Source organism: Acartia tonsa, chromosome 1 (assembly GCF_053477335.1).
Source record: "Acartia tonsa isolate MP-2025a chromosome 1, ASM5347733v1, whole genome shotgun sequence".
Taxonomy (NCBI): Eukaryota; Metazoa; Arthropoda; class Copepoda; order Calanoida; family Acartiidae; genus Acartia; species Acartia tonsa.
This window is the reverse complement of record NC_137260.1, coordinates 39,867,462-39,886,501: the sequence shown is the minus strand read 5'-3', so window position 1 is coordinate 39,886,501 and position 19,040 is coordinate 39,867,462. Positions and strand designations below refer to the sequence as shown.

General features: G+C 32.2%; 2 protein-coding genes across 8 annotated transcripts in view; both read right to left on the bottom strand.

Annotated features, from left to right (window-relative positions):
• LOC145327502 (protein tipE-like) overlaps positions 1–19,040 on the bottom strand; it is a 166,286-nt gene that overhangs the window by 140,928 nt on the left and 6,318 nt on the right. The window lies entirely within an intron of this gene.
• The window catches only part of LOC145319279 (CAP-Gly domain-containing linker protein 3-like), a 42,870-nt gene continuing 36,199 nt past the window's right edge, over positions 12,370–19,040 (bottom strand). For all 7 annotated transcript variants that reach the window (XM_080161328.1, XM_080161320.1, XM_080161337.1 and 4 more), the window contains one exon: positions 12,370–13,175. In XM_080161328.1, the coding sequence (XP_080017454.1) occupies positions 13,033–13,175 (143 nt within the window). In that variant the 3' untranslated portion in view covers positions 12,370–13,032. The remainder of the gene's footprint in view (positions 13,176–19,040) is intronic.

Genomic DNA, 19,040 nt, shown 5'->3' with positions numbered 1-19,040 from the left:
TGTCATGTAGGCATGTAAGATAAGCTTAATTTTACAATTTTAAGTCTATGAGTAAAAAAATAAATACACTGGAGCCATTCAAAGTTATTTGAAGACTAGGAGGACTATATCCTGCTGGATCATACCTGAACACCTAATTTTCATCTTATTTTTTACTAAGGTTGAATAAATATTACAAAAGTAATTACAAGAGAGTTGTCCTTACTTCTGATCTTAGAGCTTTGTCTTTATGGATGTTGTCATCCTATTTTTTGTCTGTATTTAATCACTTATTAATGTTGTCATCATTGTCATATTATTTGATTAAAATATCAATGCTTTACAAATAAAATTTATAGAGAAGATCATCTTGATGTTTTTAATAATTAGATTTGTATATTTTGATTTTGTTGTTAACCCTTGGTAGACAAATTGATAATATTTCTAAATGTTATTTTTTTTAATTGTCTGCGTCTGGCATCTGACTAAAATAAAAATCTATTACATTAGTTTAAACAATTAACTGTCTTGACCCTTTCCAGACCTTAATCAGCCAATTTTTGTATGTAGTCTTTTATTGTGATCATAAACAGATTAAATATTAATTGGCGCCGCCAACCGCCATTTTACCGCCAAAATTGGCGGTTTCCGTTATTTGTCGTTTTTTGGCGATGGTCAAAAAAAAGCATTTTTTTGTTATGAAAAATAATTGCTCGTCATAAAATTTGGTTTTCCTAGCTTTAAAATTGGCCGCTCTACAGCTTTTTTAATATTTAGCGACTGGCTGCTAAAAAGCGGATAAGGAGCAGTCTGACCGCTATGACTAGAAAAAGTAATTTTCTCTAAAAATACACATGAACCAACAGAAAAAAGTTTTACGTCTCTGGAAGCGCCCATTTTTTTTAAACTGAGAATAATATCTTAATAAGTTGTAACTATAAACAGATAAAAATATTATTTAGCGCCGCCAACCGCCCTTTACTGCCAAAATTGCCGGTTTCCGTTATTTGTCGTTTTTCGGCGATGGTCAAAAAAGGTATTTTTTTATTATAAAAAATAATAGTTTGTCATAAAATTTGGTTTTCTTAGCTTTAAAATTGGCCATTAAAAAATAATAGTTTGTCATAAAATTTAGTTTTCTTAGCTTTAAAATTGGCCGTTTTATCGCCAAAATTGGCGGTTTCCGTTATATGTTGTTTTTCGGCGATGGTCAAAAAAGGTATTTTTTTATTATAAAAAATAATAGTTTGTCATAAAATTTGGTTTTCTTAGCTTTAAAATTGGCCGCTCTACAGCTGTTTTAATATTTAGCGGCTTGACGCTAAAAAGCAGATAAGGAGCGGTCTGACCGCTATGACTAGAAAAAGTAATTCTCTAAAAATACACATGAACAACCAGAAAAAAGTTTTACGTCTCTATCTGTATCAGGAGCCGAGATAGAGGGGGGGTCTGTCAGGGGGTTAAGTAGGGGTTCAGAAGTTTAACTGCCTGTTTTTGCCGGTTTTGGCGCTGGAAGCGCCAATTTTTTTTTAACTGAGAATAATATCTTAATAAGTTGTAACTATATACAGTGAAAAAAGGGACAAAAAAAGATATTTTTTAGGCCTTTTCAAAAGGCATTTTTTAAATCCCGTTATTTCAAAAAAAAATTAAAATGCTTAGAGAATGGCTTGGAAGGTGAATTTAGGTGTTCTGCATATTTCAACTTAAACACATAAGGCCTAAGATATGATATCCCAAAAATCTTTTGTCAAAGTCTACTCTACACCTAGCGCTGGCGATTTCATTTTTCACAGGTATAAAATGCATGATTTTAGAAAACTGACTGGCGCTAGGTCTAGAGTAGACTTTGACAAAAGATTTTTTGGATATAATATCTTTGGCCTTATGTGTTTAAATTGAAATATGCAGAAGAGCTGAAAACCTGCACATTTCTGAGATATTGTTAAAACCGCCGTGCTACCGTTATCTGTTGATATTTTACATGCCTGGCGCTAGGTCGCCAGTAGAGATAGATAGCTGAAATTTTGTACATATATTTCTAGGCCCCTAAAGTAACTTTTTAGGTTAGCAGAAGGTTGAAATTCGAAAAAGGGTATTTTCATGAAAAGATCTAATGGGAATAGTCGACCAGGCGTTGTAACATTTGTCTTGGGATGGTTTTAAGCTATTATATGCCCAAATTCTAATGGCACAGCAGTAAGTAAACAGAGTCAAATTTATCTATAATACAAAGTAGAACGATGTCTGTCCGTCTGAAGCTTAAGATCTCAGTAACCACTGAACCGATTGGGCTCTACTCTTCAGGGAATATACCTACTGGTCCTGTGATGGATTTAAGCTATTTTCTTGGGGGGTGGGACACCCCCAACCCCCCCAAAAAATGAACCCCCCCCCCAAAAAAATTTTTTTTTTTACGTTTTCTTTTTAAATCTAAAATACCAAAAATTAGGTTAATCAAACCTCTTGGGGCAAAGCCCCTAGAGGCTAGGGGCGAAGCCGCTAGTAACAACTATAAAGAAATATTTGTATCAAAAACAAGGTTATAGGTAGGGTTGTAAATTCTGCACGGATAAAGGAATAGTACATTGGAGAAAAAATATCATCCTACATCCAAACTATCCTTATACTAAAGTAACAGGATGTTTGTGTGTTTGTTTGTACCGAAAGATCTCGCTAACCGCTGAACCGATCGGGTTCTCCTTAACAGGGTAGCTTGGAAGGTTTATAATTATTTTCTTGGGGGGAGGGGGGGGGGGTATGACACACCCAACCTTCCCAAATAATGAAAAATACCCCCCCAAAAAAAAATTTCCACCCCCCAAAATTTATTTTTTTACTTTTTCTTTTAAAATCTAAAATAAGAAATTGGGTTATCAAATTCGACTCCCCCCTCCACAAGTGCCACTAGAGGCCGCTAGTTATTGATAATGTATATTTAGGAATTATCACATCAATGTAAAAGTATAGATGTATAACCCAGTGCAGTGGTGAGGACCTTTTTTATCTGCTGGCAAATTGCCTTCTGCCGTGCATTGCCTCTGGTACCGAATTAGCTGTGTGTATATTTCCGAAGCTATGGGGTAATATTCAAAGACCCAATCGAATTATGCACATGGTCCCCATCCCGTGAGTAGAGTTACATACAGCTCATTCCCCTCTATTCTTTTACTTTATCTGTTTTAAAATAAATTCTGGTTTCCACATAGGAGAGAAACAAGGGATGTAAATTAAATTAATCGCCATTATCCTTTCCACCCTGAAAATTAAACTATTTTAGCAAACATTATTGTCTCGTAAAAACAAAACTTACACAAAGTTTCCAGAAAAAAAAGAAATTATTATATAAAAATAAACTTTTATTTGAATGGCATACTTCTACTTTTCGTTAATATGTCAGCTAATACCATTTTATTTAGTGGTATTTATCACTTTAGGTCAGGTTAGGTGAGACGTTTGATAATTGGTAGGTTAGTTAACTGCGCCAATAGAAAAAAAATACCCTCTCTATTTTTTTTTTTCAAAAAAATATTAGAAGGGGGTGGCCGGGGGGCATTGCTCGATTTACACTTCGTGAGATTTCACCAACAGTTTGTTTTGAAGTTAAATGTCTAAATGTGTACAACTCCTTGTTTTGTAAGTTAAACTATTTTTTCTGTTTTATCTTTCCCTGTACCCGTTAAAACTTTATAATGATTTCTTTATGGCATTTTCTTCAAGCTAAAAACTATTGGTTGTAAAAATCTAGAGGCATGGGAAAGGTGAGGGGGGGGTGCGGTTCTTTTGCATTTGATTATTTTTCCATGTAAAATCATATGAATAATAATTTTTTTAATATATTTGCAATTGAAATTTTACTTTATTTGTAAAGATATAGCCCCTAATCATTCCGCATCATAAAAAAAATTGATTAAAACCAAATATATTAGCCTCGAGGGGTTTAAGGCTCGGGCTTACAAAAATGGAAAATTATCTATAATTCCATTGTATACAAATTTTTCAGCATGGCTAAGAAAGGGTTCTAATCCAGCGGATATTTATCAGTTTCGAAGGCATACTGCAAATAATAATATTATTCAACTGTTTTCCTGTTTTCCCGAAGTATAATACTGAGTTAAAACTAAAAACATCAAATAGAAAGGGAAAAACATGAAATAGAGAAGGACTAATCCATAAGTAAATGTGTTTAAGTATCAAATTTGAAAATTAAACACATTAATTGCAAATAACCTAGACGGACTATTTAATTATTAAATGTAACATATATCCATAATTTTATGAAGAAAATGCCATTTTGATAGCTACAGTAAATATTAATATATAAGCTACCAAGAAACCCAAAATTAACGGTCGGAAAGTTTGAATATTCCAATCATGATTGAATAAAAGTTTTTAAAGTTTAAAGGCCAATTAATAAGAGATCATTTTTATTTACCCTAAGGGCCCTATTAATGTCCCCTCCCTTCCTTATTTTTTGTCAGTCACTAGGCCTTCATGTTTAACTACAAATTTGGAGGTTCTTTGAACCAAATTATCAATTCCTTTATCCCTGGATAAATGATTATAAGAAGCTGGAAAGAAAAGGGTCGCAATGCAATTTTTGTTTCATAAACCTTTCAAGGATGATATTTACTTTTTTTTTACAAAATTGCAATATTTAAAGTGATTTATTGCAGGATGGTTTCCGTAAAACGAGGATATTATGTTGTTTGATAAAAGGAAAAAATGGTGTTGACTTATTTAAGATGCAGAGAAAGAAATGTTTAAGTGGTGACTTTTAGGAGAGAAGCGGTGCTACTCTACATGATGTATGTTGGTAAATCTCCTCCCTCTTTTCACATTTAAACATTTGTTTTTTTAAGAGAATAATTAAATCATGTCCAATTTTAAAACTTTTAAAAATTTTATGATTACAGGTATTTTTCTCTTTATTTCAACTTTTTGTGTTCATTTTTTCTTTCTCTATCTTTTTCACAGTTTTTAGATTTTAAATTTCAAAAGCTTCCTTTGTATTACTGATATTGCAAAGCTACATATACAACTAAAGAAATTTCCATTTAGCAAAAAATCAGGGCTAGCCCCCCATTAGCCGCGTGTTAACCTCAGCGAATTTATGACTTTAAAATTCAACTGGGTGTCTAAACAGACAATCCATCTTTTCGGATTTTTATTTGCCGAGCCCAAAATATCAACAATAAAAATTAATTACTTTAGAGAAAGTGTAAATTTCACTCCTGTGTTAAAAAGTCATAAAATTTTGTATGAAGTAAACAATAAGGTTTTTGTAAGTTACATAAAATAAACTAGAAGGCTACATTGTAAACAAAGCAAGCTTATAATTAATTAAAAATTTTCAAATAAAATTAAGATATCCATACTGTAGCATTTATGAAAAATCAGATTTGCATTATTAAGTTTAAGTGTTCTTGATAAAGCACCAATTATTTTATTTAATGTTTAAACAATGGCCTTTCTTAAGTTCGAACTAACCAATCCAAAGTTAATAAAAGTACCCAAAGTTTTAAACCAACAGAAAACCTGCCTATAAGTCTTTACTTAAAAGTATAATTAGTTGTATAACAAAGACGTTTCTTTGTAATTCTTAATTTGTGTCAAATGTTTTGTTAATATCAAGTTAACATAAATAAACAATTTTCTTAGAACAAAAGAACAATTTTACTAATATATAGCAGGGATCTAAAGGGATAAGACAATGGCTGAAAAATTGATGTACATCCCTAATGATGATACACAAAATTACCCCTTTTAAAGATTACAATTAATGGTTAAAAAGTTTGTACGTTTGTACAAATGAACCAACAAATCAAATTTCAATTAGTCCCCAAAGTTGTTGAGTAAACGAATAAGAAACTTTGGGGACTAGTATAATAAACAGTCTATTGTCTCTTCCTTACCTGAATATTTATATATTTTTAGAAAATAATTACAAAATCTGTGAAAAAGCAAAGTTTGATTAACAAAGTAAAATATTTAATGGAATGTTTTTAATTTGATTTTTGAAATTAATACATTTATGTAATTTGAAATTTCTTGATGTTAAAATTAACAAGGATTATAAAATCCATCGATGTGTTAAATCCAAAGGGAAATGATATCGTCATAATAGTATCACTTATAATTGTCATATAATGATAAACTAGTACATTAAGTAGTATTGGTTTTTGTTTGTTTGTTAAGATCTCACAAACGACTAACTGCATAATCTTAACATATGTCCAAGGATGATTTCAGTCCTTTAATTTTTAAATTTTGTTTTGGGTTACTTTTCTGGCACCTCCTAACCCATTTCAAAGATGAAGCCCCTAAAAGCTAGGGGTTTATCCGCTGGAATTTACAAAAAGAAAGTAAATTATAGAGTTGCTGCGCTACAGATGGTGACATTACAGACTTGACATTAAGCGTAATCCATATTCTTTTAAATACCTAGAACTGTCGACTGTGTTTTTGCAAGATAAAAATCCACAGAAATGGAAAATGTTTCTAAGGAAGAAATCCTAACCTATTATATAAGTAATAAGATTTTTTGTCTGAAGCTTAAGATCTCAAAAACTACTGAACTGATTGAGAATTCTCTTTAAGTAAACTTTATATTGATCCTGAAATGGTTTAAGGTCCTTCTATTTTCAAAATTAAGTCTTGGGATAGTTTTAAGCTTTTTTTCTAGTTCCTCTCTCTGCCCTTTAGAATACAGAGCCCCTAGAAGCTACGGGTATATCTGCTAACTAGCGGCTTCGCCCCTAGCCTCTAGGGGCTTTGCCCCAAGAGGTTTGATCAACTTAATTTTTCGTATTTTAGATTTTAAAAGAAAAAGTAAAAAAAAAATTTTTTTTATTTTTTTTGGGGGGGGGTATTTTCATTTTTTTGGGGGGTTGGGGGTGTCCCACCCCCCAAGAAAAAAGCTTAAAACCATCACAGGACCAGTAGGTATATTCCCTGAAGAGTAGAGCCCAATCGGTTCAGTGGTTACTGAGATCTTAAGCTTCAGACGGACAGACAGACGGACAGACGGACAGACAGACAGACAGACGGACAGACATCGTTCTACTTTGTATTATAGATATACTGCAAAACTGAAAGTGAATGTATATGTACATGATCCCTCAAACGTTTCGACCGAGATCTTAATCACAAATCTGAAAGTTAAAAACTTCAAATTTCCGACTGTCCCTATATTGCCATCCTTGTTTAAAAATTTATAATCTTTATGTAAACATTTCAAACATTTTGACTTGTAACTTTCTAGCAATTTTTTATTAATTTTTGTTCCAATCCTTGTATTCAAGTCTGTTGTGAAATCAATAATGTATAGATTTTTATTTTACTACCAAATTTATATATTTTTTTTAAATTTGCAGATTATGAATTTTTTAAAACAATTAAATAGACTATTTTTGCTTCTCAAATAGCTTTCTTTATTTTTATGAAATAAACAAAAAAAGTACATAAACAAAATAATCGAAAAAAAATTTTTGTCGGATTTTTTTATAACTGAGGCACAATGATGGTTTGATCTACCAAGACTTCACATGAAACTAAAAGTAAGAAGTACACCCATAGACACCTTCTCCCCCCGCCCCCCTTCCATCTGTTTTACACCCATAGACACCCGTCATCCTCTCCTAAACACCCGTCTACTTCTAAACCTCTCTGTTGCACCTTGGCCGAGTTTAAATATTCTTTTATTTTCACATCACATAACAGTCTGAGACTATAGGTAACAATTTGTGTTGTTACTTGCCCTGATAAATATTTTTAGAATCCCCCTTTAGTCTCCGAAGAGAGAACTATTTTCGGAGTCTTATTATCGGAGTAAGATGGATATTTTTTGGTGATTTTATAGGGTGTTTCCACTTTACGGAAATCAAAATTAAAAATAGCTTCAAGCAGTAGATTAAGCCGTAGACGATTTCTACAACGCAACATACAATCAGTGTAGTAGAAGGTAGGTTTTTAGCTTTAGAATTATAGTAGAATAAAAATTAGTGCATTAGATTTTCCCTTTAAAATGTAGTAAACAAATAATAAACAATCGTTTTTGTAATAAAATTTACATAGTTTATAATAGAATTTATATCATGAATTTGCTATAAAAGAATTTTTATTTTGTTGTTTTGTGTGAAGTAAATTTAAATGGATAAACAACGCGAAAAAGTGGTGAAATAGATCAAAGGAAAACATTTTGATAATAAATAGCTTGATTGTTAGCGCAGCTAATAAATAATCATGGCCCGTCCATGCATCTGTTCTTATGTATGTTCATCAGTTAAATTCAACAACATAGCTTCTCAACTACTAAACTTGAACTACTTTAGATTTACTTTACTTTCTGAAAAATCCGCTTCGATTCAAATTTTTTTTAAGGAAGGGGTAAAAAGATAACAAGCCTCCTATGGCAGGACTTAATTCAGAAAAATCTGGTTAAAGATTGATTATAAAATCACTGTAAGCCTGTTTTTTATAACTTTACAACTCAGTCAGCAAGTAATCTCAACTTTGTTAATGTTTGTAAAAATTTATACACAAAATACAAATATAAACAGATGCTTGTTAAACAAGAATAAGCATGTTCAAAGTTAGTTCATTTTATGTAAGATAGTTTTTTAAAAAGAATGTAATAGGTTAGTTAAGGTTAAAAATGCAAAAAAAACAAAAAAAATTGGAGATATTTTTTGGATTTTTTAAATGTAATCAAAATCTTACTGCTAATCTTTTTATCGATTCCTTATGTTTTAATCGTTTTCAGAATAGCTGAACTTCTTGTAAAAGTTAAGTAAAATAAATATAATAACATTTCAAGGTGAAATTATATAAAACTCTATGAGTTTTTAGATTGAAGCTTTTCTGTGTGTATTTAGAGTGAGATCCGTAACGGATACCTCTGATAGTATATTTAGACATGTTAGAACCGCCCTATCATTCTCAAAGCAGCAGAGACACTTATTTAGCAACCGTAAACGACTTACCAGAAAGCAGGGATCCTAAAGGATAAGACAATAGAAGAAAAATTAATTAACACCCCAATTATGATAAACAAACATTATCCTTATGTGGATTAACAAACTGGTGAAGTACTTTAAATTTAAAAACCATATTCAATATGAACCACCTAAATGTTTATACTAACGAATGACAAAACTATTTTATAAACTTTATAGGAGGGCAGCATAATTTGTGTACTTTTACCTGCCCACCCACCATTCTCTCAGTTCAGAAAGTGAGGATTCATCTGGCGATTAATCATACATTTCCTTAGCTTAATTTAAAAATAATGATAAACAAAATCTATAATCATTTATTTTTCTAAATTTAACAATTACAATATTCAATGATAAAGAATCTACAAACCTATGTGATATGTACTAAATATTTTTGTGTAAATTATTAATTTCTCAAAATATGTAATGTTATACAAAATATGAATAGAGGGGATTCCCCGAAAAAAATTTGAGTCTTTTTTTAAATCTATAAATTACAAAACTATTAAAAGTCTAAATCAATTAAAATTTGAGTAGTCCCAAAACCATAAATAAAGTTTTAAATTATCTAATACTTTTTTGGACACCCAGTATGTCTAGTCTATGCATAATGGATAAAATATACGTGGATATAATGACCGGGAATGACGTGAAATCATCAATTTAGGTTGCTACTTTAGGCCTTTTTTATTGGTCAGTTCGTTTCTTCAGTAGGAGGGAAGGGGTTGGGGTAAAAGGGATGAATTGCTATATTAGCCAGCTGTAAGACCATGTTTATTAAAGTAGACGAAAATAGGGTGCAACATCCAAGTAATTATAAATCAAGTCTATGCGTTCTGATTTTGATAGCCTGATATCTAGTTGCCGAATGTGTACGCAGTTTCCTGGGTGTTTCCTCATCCTAGCTCAATATTTACTACTAGCTAAAAAAGCTTCAAACTTCAAAAAAAAAATCAAAATTTAAAAAATTCAAATTTATAATGTATATTGTATAAATCGTTTACACATTCAAATTTTGATTTTTTTAAGGGAAGTTTGAAGATTTGTAGCTAGTAGTAAATATTGAGCGAGGATGAGGAAACACCCAGGAAACTGCGTACACATTCGGCAACTAGATATCAGGCTATCCTGATTTTGGAGGTATACATAAATAGGTTTGATGTATACAATATCATGGAAACAGGTATAGCACACAGAAGGATAGATTTCATTCTCCTTCAATCTTCCAAAAGTGGTATATCAAAGACATGCCTTTTCTATGAGCAAACATAATCAAACTCACCAAAGAAATTTCATAGAAATTGGCCTATTTAAGGTTTACTTAGATGGACGTGCTGAAAAGTTGTGTAATGAGATAAAAATACCCGCCTCAAAAGCTATATTGAGAAGGCCTCTCTTTCTCTTTTGTTCACCTATCTAAGGTTTATATGGCAAAACCCTCTGCACGCCACGGAATAAGAATTTTTTTTTTTTTTAAATGCCTGAGAAAATAAGACTAAATTATACTCGACTGACCTATCCTATTACTCCCTGATACATACAGATATAGGTTTACATAATGGATACTATTGAAAATATTTGGGGGGAAGATAAGATTATACTCGACTGACCTATCCTATTACTCCCTGATACATACAGATATAGGTTTACATACATGGATACTATTGAAAATATTGGAGGGGAAGATAAGATTATACTCCACTGACCTATCTTATTACTCCCTGATACATACAGGTATAGGTTTACATATAAGGATACTATTGAAAATATTGGAGGGGAAGATAAGATTATACTCCACTGACATATCTTATTACTCCCTGATACATACAGATATAGGTTTACATACATGGATACTATTGAAAATATTGGGGGGGGGGGAGATAAGATTATACTCCACTGACCTATCCTATTACTCCCTGATACATACAGGTATAATATAAACATGGATTGGATACTCTTGAAGATATGGATAGGGAACAGATAAACAGGGTTATGTTCCTTTTTTTCTTAATTGGAACCTACACAACCCCCCCCCCTCTCATCACCATCGGTCTAAATTTATGTTTTTGTTTTATAAGATTATTACATCGCCTTTTTAATGCAATATACAATTATAAAACGCTATTATAAATTGTAAGGTATTGTTGTTTGTTAGATCTCAATAACCACTAATTAGATTACATTTAATTCTATTGAAGAAAATCACCCTCCTATATAGAATCGTTCTTAAAGCTGATGATACATAATGAAAAAAAATTCTTTTGAGGGGTAGTGGGGGTATCAATCTTTTTTTCTTGAGAAATATTTTTAGAAACAGTAAACATATTATGCACATATCATATTCCTATACTATGCCAATGTATTTTTAGTAGCGAAGCTACTCTATAATTTGAAATGTCCGTCTGTCTGTATGTCCGTATGTCCGTCTGTCCGTCTGTCTTAGTTTGGGGGAAACGTGATTTTCTCGGCTCCTATAAAAGATAAAAGGCTGAAATTTTTTGACAACATTCCCATTATTAAGGAGCCCAATTAACTATAAAACCTTGGACCGCTTTTTAGCAGGTTTTAGGCTATTTTTGTATTTTTCCCATTTTTCTCCATATCTTTGGTGTTTATGGTCCAATTTCCAAAATTTTTTCAGTTTTTGATATCAAAATAAAATTTCCTGTCTTTTCATAAAAAAAATGACGGTCAGACTGCCTTTAAGCAGGTTGTAGGCTATTTTTGTATTTTTCACATTTTTATCCATACTTTTGGTGTTTATGGTCCGATTTCCAAAATTTTGTCAGTTATAGATATCAAAATTAAATTTCCTGTCTTTTCAAGGAAACATCAATGGCGGTCAGACTGCCTTTTTGCAGGTTTTTGGCTATTTTTATATTTTTCTCATTTTTCCTGATATCTTTGGTTTTTATGGTCCAATTTCAAAATTTTTTTTGTTAAAAATATCAAAATTAAATTTCCCGTTGTTTTGATCATCCAATTTACTTTGACCGTCAGTCTGTTAGTCATAGTACTGATATATAAGTATTAAAAAATTAAAAACAAATATTGAAAAGGTTTCGTGATTTTTCCCTAATATACATGTTTTTGACAACTAATCTTTAAAATCTTATACATAATTTTTGTGCTTCGCTACTTATGGATGTTGTCATCCTTGTTATATACATGTATCACTATAATGGATTTAATATTACTTGCATATTACACCAGATTTCCATGTTCTATTTTAAAGTGAATACTGTAGCGGGCTAAAATAACGATCTCCCCTATTCCCCTCCTTTACCCCATACTTTACCCTCCTACTGGATAAACAGCCCGACCAATAAATGTGAGGGGATATTGCAACCTAAATTTTTCTCCTTTCATAATATCCACGTATATTCTACATCCATTATTACTATAAATGTATTTTTTCCATGTAAAAAAATATATCGGTATATAATATCACATTATTTACTGCAAAGCATAATCAAATTTATTTTTTTAAATAAGTACAAAAAAAACTGTAAGTAAAATCTATAAAACAATTCTATAAAAACAAAAATCAACAAATTAGCAAAGCACAAAAAGTATAAAATGGACAAACGGACAAAGTAAATAATAGAGAAAGTGATCATTAATCATTATTTGATGGATGTGTATTGTTTCATTGTTATAGGTAAACTAACAATCACAATTTCCTCTAATAATATATTTATTTACCTTATGAAAGTAAGGTCAGGCAGAGCCCTGAAGTGTTAGAGCTCCTATCAAATTTGAAAAATCACTGACGAGAAATGTTACAAAAAGCTGAAACAACAAATTAATAAAATATAATGTTAAAAATTTAAGAATAATATGAACTAACTTTGCTTATGTAAATTTACAATTTTTTTTCAATAACAAAACAATTGTTTAAAAAGTATACAACGAAAAAAAAAGAGCTCGACAGCCTCGACTCAGCCTCAATTTTAAACCCGTTTGGAAGTGTCATATTATGGTTAATTTCCCTAAGGCTTACAGGCGGCTGACTCGCGGCTGCCTAACCCTAAACAAATATTTGGTATCAAAAGGACTAGATGGGATAATACGATTCTGGGCGCAGCAATTCTTGGCCGTTGATGCCATGGACAGACACTGTTCTTGGTTTAACCATCACTCCGTGACCTTCGCGACATTGGAAATAACGTCGCCCTTGTACCTCACCGTTGTGCTTCCCTAAAAAATTATTAAGTATAGTAAATTAGATTTTAATTTTTGGAATATTAAATTTTTTATCGACAATTTGAAGGCCGTCCAAGCTTTTTATTTTGAGGGAGGTAAAATGAGGGGTTTCATAGGGTTTAGAGGAGTAATCTAATAAATTTATAAAATCTTAAGAGAGGTAAATTAATGTGTTTCAAAGTTTGAAGAGATAAAACATACATAATAGAAGTACCTATATACTGATAGACAATAAGCCAAGAGTAACTACACTTTTATTGATAAGTGAATTTTAAAAAAAAAATAGACATACTATATCTAGATTTCACTTCTGACCCGATTTTTCGTCAAATCTTAAAAGGAACATTATTGGCAGACGCTAGTATTGTTTACTTTCGACTCAAGCTGAGGTGGATTCTTTATAAAAAAAAAAGACTTGCTACTTGATGGTGAGGCAAAATTATTTTGTGAAAAATCATCCAAAAGCTTATTAAAAATCTACAAAAATTAAACAAAATCATATGTTAATAACCATTTTAGGATTTTATTTAATTTTGTAGATTTTTTATGCAATTTTTGAGGATTTTTTACAAAAATAATTTTGCCTCACCAGCCAGTAGCGAGCCTTAATATTTTTTTAAAGCATCCACCTCTGTTTGAAGCTTTCTCATTTATGACGAAATTTTTGAGCAAGTAAGTTTGATTCAGTAAAGCTATGTACTTAGAAATGATATTGTTTACAGCTGACTTTTATCTATGTATGAAATGAAAAAAAACATGCCTTCGTATTGAAATGTGTACACAATTTTAACCAATGAGATTTAATGTAGGTTCCGATGGGATTCTCAAATTGGCTCAATCAAACATTACCTCTCTTGTCTTACTACCTTTATTCTAACAAACAAAAACATTGTTAATTTGATTACTGATTATTACAGACAGACAAACAATTACTTTAAGATCATCTGCATTACTATATACACACATGTAGATAATATTGATGAGATCTGTAACAAAATAAATATAAAAAATACTATGTAATATTCGCTAATTATTGACATGATTAATTGTTATTGATTACAATAACAGTACAAAGTATATCAATTATCTTTTTTATTTAATATTCATATCTAAGCGAGGCTGTTCAATAATTCGGTATGGTCTTCTGTCTGTACTTTAGTCAGTTTCGATTAAAGGGTAACGAAATTTTGTGCAAACCAATTTAAGATTTAAGTATGTTCACAAACGTTCAAGACAATGAATGAGAGAAAGTTTTGAACCAAAATTGTACAGTTGATAATGTAATTGAAAGCGATTAGTTTTTTTTATTAGCGCCCATCAATAAAACTTTTGTGATTAGTCCCCAGGTTCTACGAAGTACCAGAAAATTTCACCCTTTTTACCGGAAAAGTGGTAATGCTGGTCAAATGGTAAAATCTTACCGGTTTCGTCGTAAATTTTACCAGCAAAAATGTTAGCCAAGAAATTAGTAAAATCTTACCATTTTTTTTGTAAAATTTGACGAAACAAAAAAAACCCGTTTTTTGTGTTTTAAATTAATGTAAGCATTTCAAAATCAAGGGGTGTAAAATCGGACCATCACCTCCAAGCCTGGCGCACCCTGGATAACCAACCGACGATGGCCGTGAAGCTGTGATAGGTTTAGCAAGCCAGCAGTGGATAACTACATGCTCAAGACTTACGCAATCAGCCTCGAAACAATGGACAGAACCACTGGACTACGACCTCGGACCGGAAAAAGACCTTCGACTACATCTACTTTGGAACAATCAACATTGGAACTTTTAAAGAAAAGGCAGAAGAAATTGTACAAACTATGACTGAACGTAACCTAAAACTTATTGGGCTAGCTGAAACAAGACATGAAGGCCATAGACAGAAGATTTTACATGATGACTATGAAATATTTTATTCTGGTGGCCAAGCTAGTAATCGACATGGAGTAGCTATTATTCTACACCCAGATCTCTGTAGATATGTAGATAAAGTTCAATATGTTAATAACAGAATAATAGCTTTAACTTTAAACCTACACTCATACAAAGTTTCTTTCATACAAGCCTATGCACCACAACAAGGACGACCTCAAGAAGAGAAAGAAACTTTCTACAATCAATTACAAGACACTTTTGACTCACTCCCTACAGATAGTGAAATAAATATTATTGGTGACCTAAATGGACATGTTGGCAAACAAAAAGTTGAAAATGTTATTGGTGATTTTGGAGTGGGAGAAAGGAATAATGAAGGCGAAGCATTGATAGATTTCTGCATCAGAAACAGTCTTGCTGTCATGAACACATTCTTCAAACACCAGGAATCTCATCAATACACTTGGTACAGATATAATAATCAACTTGGAACCTATGACCTCAGAACACAAATTGACTTTGTTTTAAGCACAAGAAAATCAACTATTAAAGACGTTAAAGTAATACCCTCTGAATCTTTTGACTCTGATCACAGGCTTGTCAAGGCAAAGATGAAAATCCACCTCCCAAAAAAGGAGAAAACCTGTGTGAGGAAAAGAGTCAAGATTGAAAATATCAAGGATACAGAGCAAGAAATTCAACAATCCATTCGTGAAAATGCTGATAATATCAAGTCAGATGATATTGAAGAGTACTGGAAAAATCTGCGTGACCATCTCCAAAATATCCAAGAAGATATTATAGGCATGAAGAATGTTGGTAAAACAAAGAAGAAAAAGACTGGCTGGTGGACTGAAGAAGTCAAAACTGAAGTTGATAAGAAAAAGCTGCTTTTCAGAAAATGGTTGAAAGATCGGACTCCAGAAAGCAGAGAATCTTATGTCAATCAAAGAAAGACAGTCTACTACACTAAGAAGAAAGCCAAGACAGACATGTGGACAAGAATTGGTCAAGATCTTGACAATGATCTGAAAGGAACCCGGAAACTTATCTACAGTATGTCAAAAAATTTCAAAAACCGAAATGATGATAAACCCAAAAATGCAACCATCAAGGACAAAAATGGTGAAACAATCACTGGTCAAGAAAATGTTGCAGCAAGATGGGTAGAATACTTTGAAGACCTCCTTAATGTCGAGAATGAAGATGAAGAACAGGAGGAGGATCTTGATAACACTGACCCTGAAACTAATTCAGCAGATGATCCAATTAGAATGGAAGAGTTAGAGAAAGCACTTAGGTTAACAAAGAATAACAAAGCTGCTGGACCAGACTTGATCCCTGTTGAAACTTTAAAGGCTGGAGGTGAACCTTTGAAGAAATTAATCCTGGAGCTCTTAAATCTTGCCTGGAGGACAAGCACAGTACCTGACGAATGGAACCAGTCCATTATTTGTCCTATTTTCAAGAACAAGGGTGATCCACTTGATTGTGCCAATCACAGAGGTATTTCTCTAATGAGCCATGTAGGTAAACTCTATGAGCGAATTCTTGAGCTAAGACTCAGAACACAAGTAGAGGACCTTCTCTCAGAAAGCCAATGTGGTTTCAGACCTGGTAGAGGGACCATTGACCAGATTGCAGCCCTTAGACTGTTTTTGGATAAGAGCTGGGAGCACAATATCAACCAATATATATGCTTTCTTGACCTAGAGAAAGCCTTTGACAGAGTCCCAAGAAAGAAAATCTGGAGTGTTCTTTTCTCATCAGGAATTGATGGGCAGCTTTTGAAAGCAATCAAAAGCACATACCTAAACCAGAAAAGTTCTGTTATTGGTGGGACCATTTATTTTGCTGTTAACACTGGTGTACGACAAGGATCTGTTCTCTCTCCCTTGTTGTTCATTGTGTACATGAACCAGGTTATACTGCAAATAGAGCAAGAAAATTTCAAGTTGGAAAGGCTGGGTTATGCAGATGATGTCGGTCAAACAGCTGATAGCATGGACAAGCTTCAGAATGTCATGAACATGTGGGACCGTGAATTAACTGCAGCTGGACTTAAACTTAATTATAAGAAGACTGAAGTGATGAAAGTAGGAAGATGCCCTGAGGATGGTGAAGTAGTTATAAATGGTCATGTCCTGAAAGAGACCGACAGTTTCACTTACTTAGGTAGCAAACTCTCTGCAAGTAACCTTATTGAAGATGAAATTAACAATAGAATAGCTAAATTTACAAGCAACCTTAACTGCCTATATCCACTTTTCAAAGAAAGACAAATTCCCAAAGAAGTAAAAGTTTGTATATACACAACCATCTTAAGACCTGTATTACTTTATGGAGCAGAAACCTGGACTTTGACCAAAAGGCTCCAGAGCAAAATACAAGCCACTGAAATGAGAATATTGCGCCTGATTTATGGGGTCACAAGGAGAGACAGAGTCAGAAATGAAACCATCAGAGCAGCTCTGAAGGTCAACTCTGTTCTTTCCATTGTTGAGAGAAGTCAACTCAGATGGTTTGGTCATGTGATAAGAATGCAGGAAAATCGAGATGTTAAAAGAATGTTAGATTGGAATCCAGACGAGAAAAGATTACCAGGAAGACCTAGAAAGAGATGGACTGATCAGATCAGAGAGATTACCAGCAGGAAGATTAGTGATTTTGAAGAGGTCAAGACCCTGGCAAGAGATCGAGTTGAATGGAGAAAGTTCATTTGGAGGCTGGTACCAGACGGACAGTAGTCTACCTGGCGTACTGGTGAGAAGGTGAGTGAGAAGATTTCAAAATCAATTGTAGTACTTTAAAATAATGATTTCTATACAATGAAGCCTAAATTTCAAAGTTTTTTTTTTTGGAATTTTACCACATTTGGAAGTTTTACCAAAAATGTGGTCAATTTTACAATTTTATTTTTCAGGTTAAGTCTGAATTTTCGGACTTAGACAAAAAACGCAATTTGGTCAATTTTTACCAAAAAGTTGGTCAAATTTTACAAGGTAATTTTTGAGGCTAAGTCCAGATTTTCGGACTTTGACAAAAAAATCAACTTGGTAAAATTTGACCAACTTTTTGGTAAAAATTGACAAGGTAATTTTTGAGGCTAAGTACAGATTTTTGGACTTTGACAAAAAAAATCAACTTGGTAAAATTTGACCAACTTTTTGGTTAAAATTGACAAGGTAATTTTTGAGGCTAAGTACAGATTTTCCAAAAATCGGGTCAATTTTTACTTTTTATTGAATTTTTTTGCATAAAAGAAGCTAACTTTTTTTTTTAAAACCTTGAAAATTATTTCATCATTTCTTTTAAAACATCCTCCCGCATCGTCAAAAATATATCAAATTTAATATTTACTTATTAGAGCTAGCTTCATGACGAATTAAAATTAAAAGAAAAAAAATCCAGGTGTGTGCAGATGTGCCGTGTGCATTTGAATTTATCGATTTTTCATCTTTAATATAAATATAAGCTTTCGTATATTCCCCTGAATGTTTCTAAAAGAAAGACAGAGATTTCGAATTATAGAGTAATTTCGCTAAAAAACTTATATTATTAAGTTTTGAAATTTATGGCACCTCTGTGCGCGCATGCGCACTATTGATAAGCTTATGATTATTTGAATATAGAGTGCCAAAAATAATTATTAGTTTTGATTCAATTTAATCAAATATTTTGAATCAAGAAGTAAATTACTACTCAATTTTCTCTAAATATTTAAATTTATAGAATTTACAATTTGTTTGGAAGATTTTTTTAAGCAAGATGTTTAAAAATGTGGCAAAATTGTGGAACAAACAATGTTTCATGATTTCTATATTTATGTTGTCTCTGCCAACCGGAAATACCACCGAGATGGGTTTTTAAAAGATGAATGCCACATTTTTTCGGCGTTTTTTAGACATTGATTGATTGAACGTTGACGATAGAATTTCAAACAGAGTATATAACTTAAAAATACTGAATTTTAAATTATTTTTTTAGC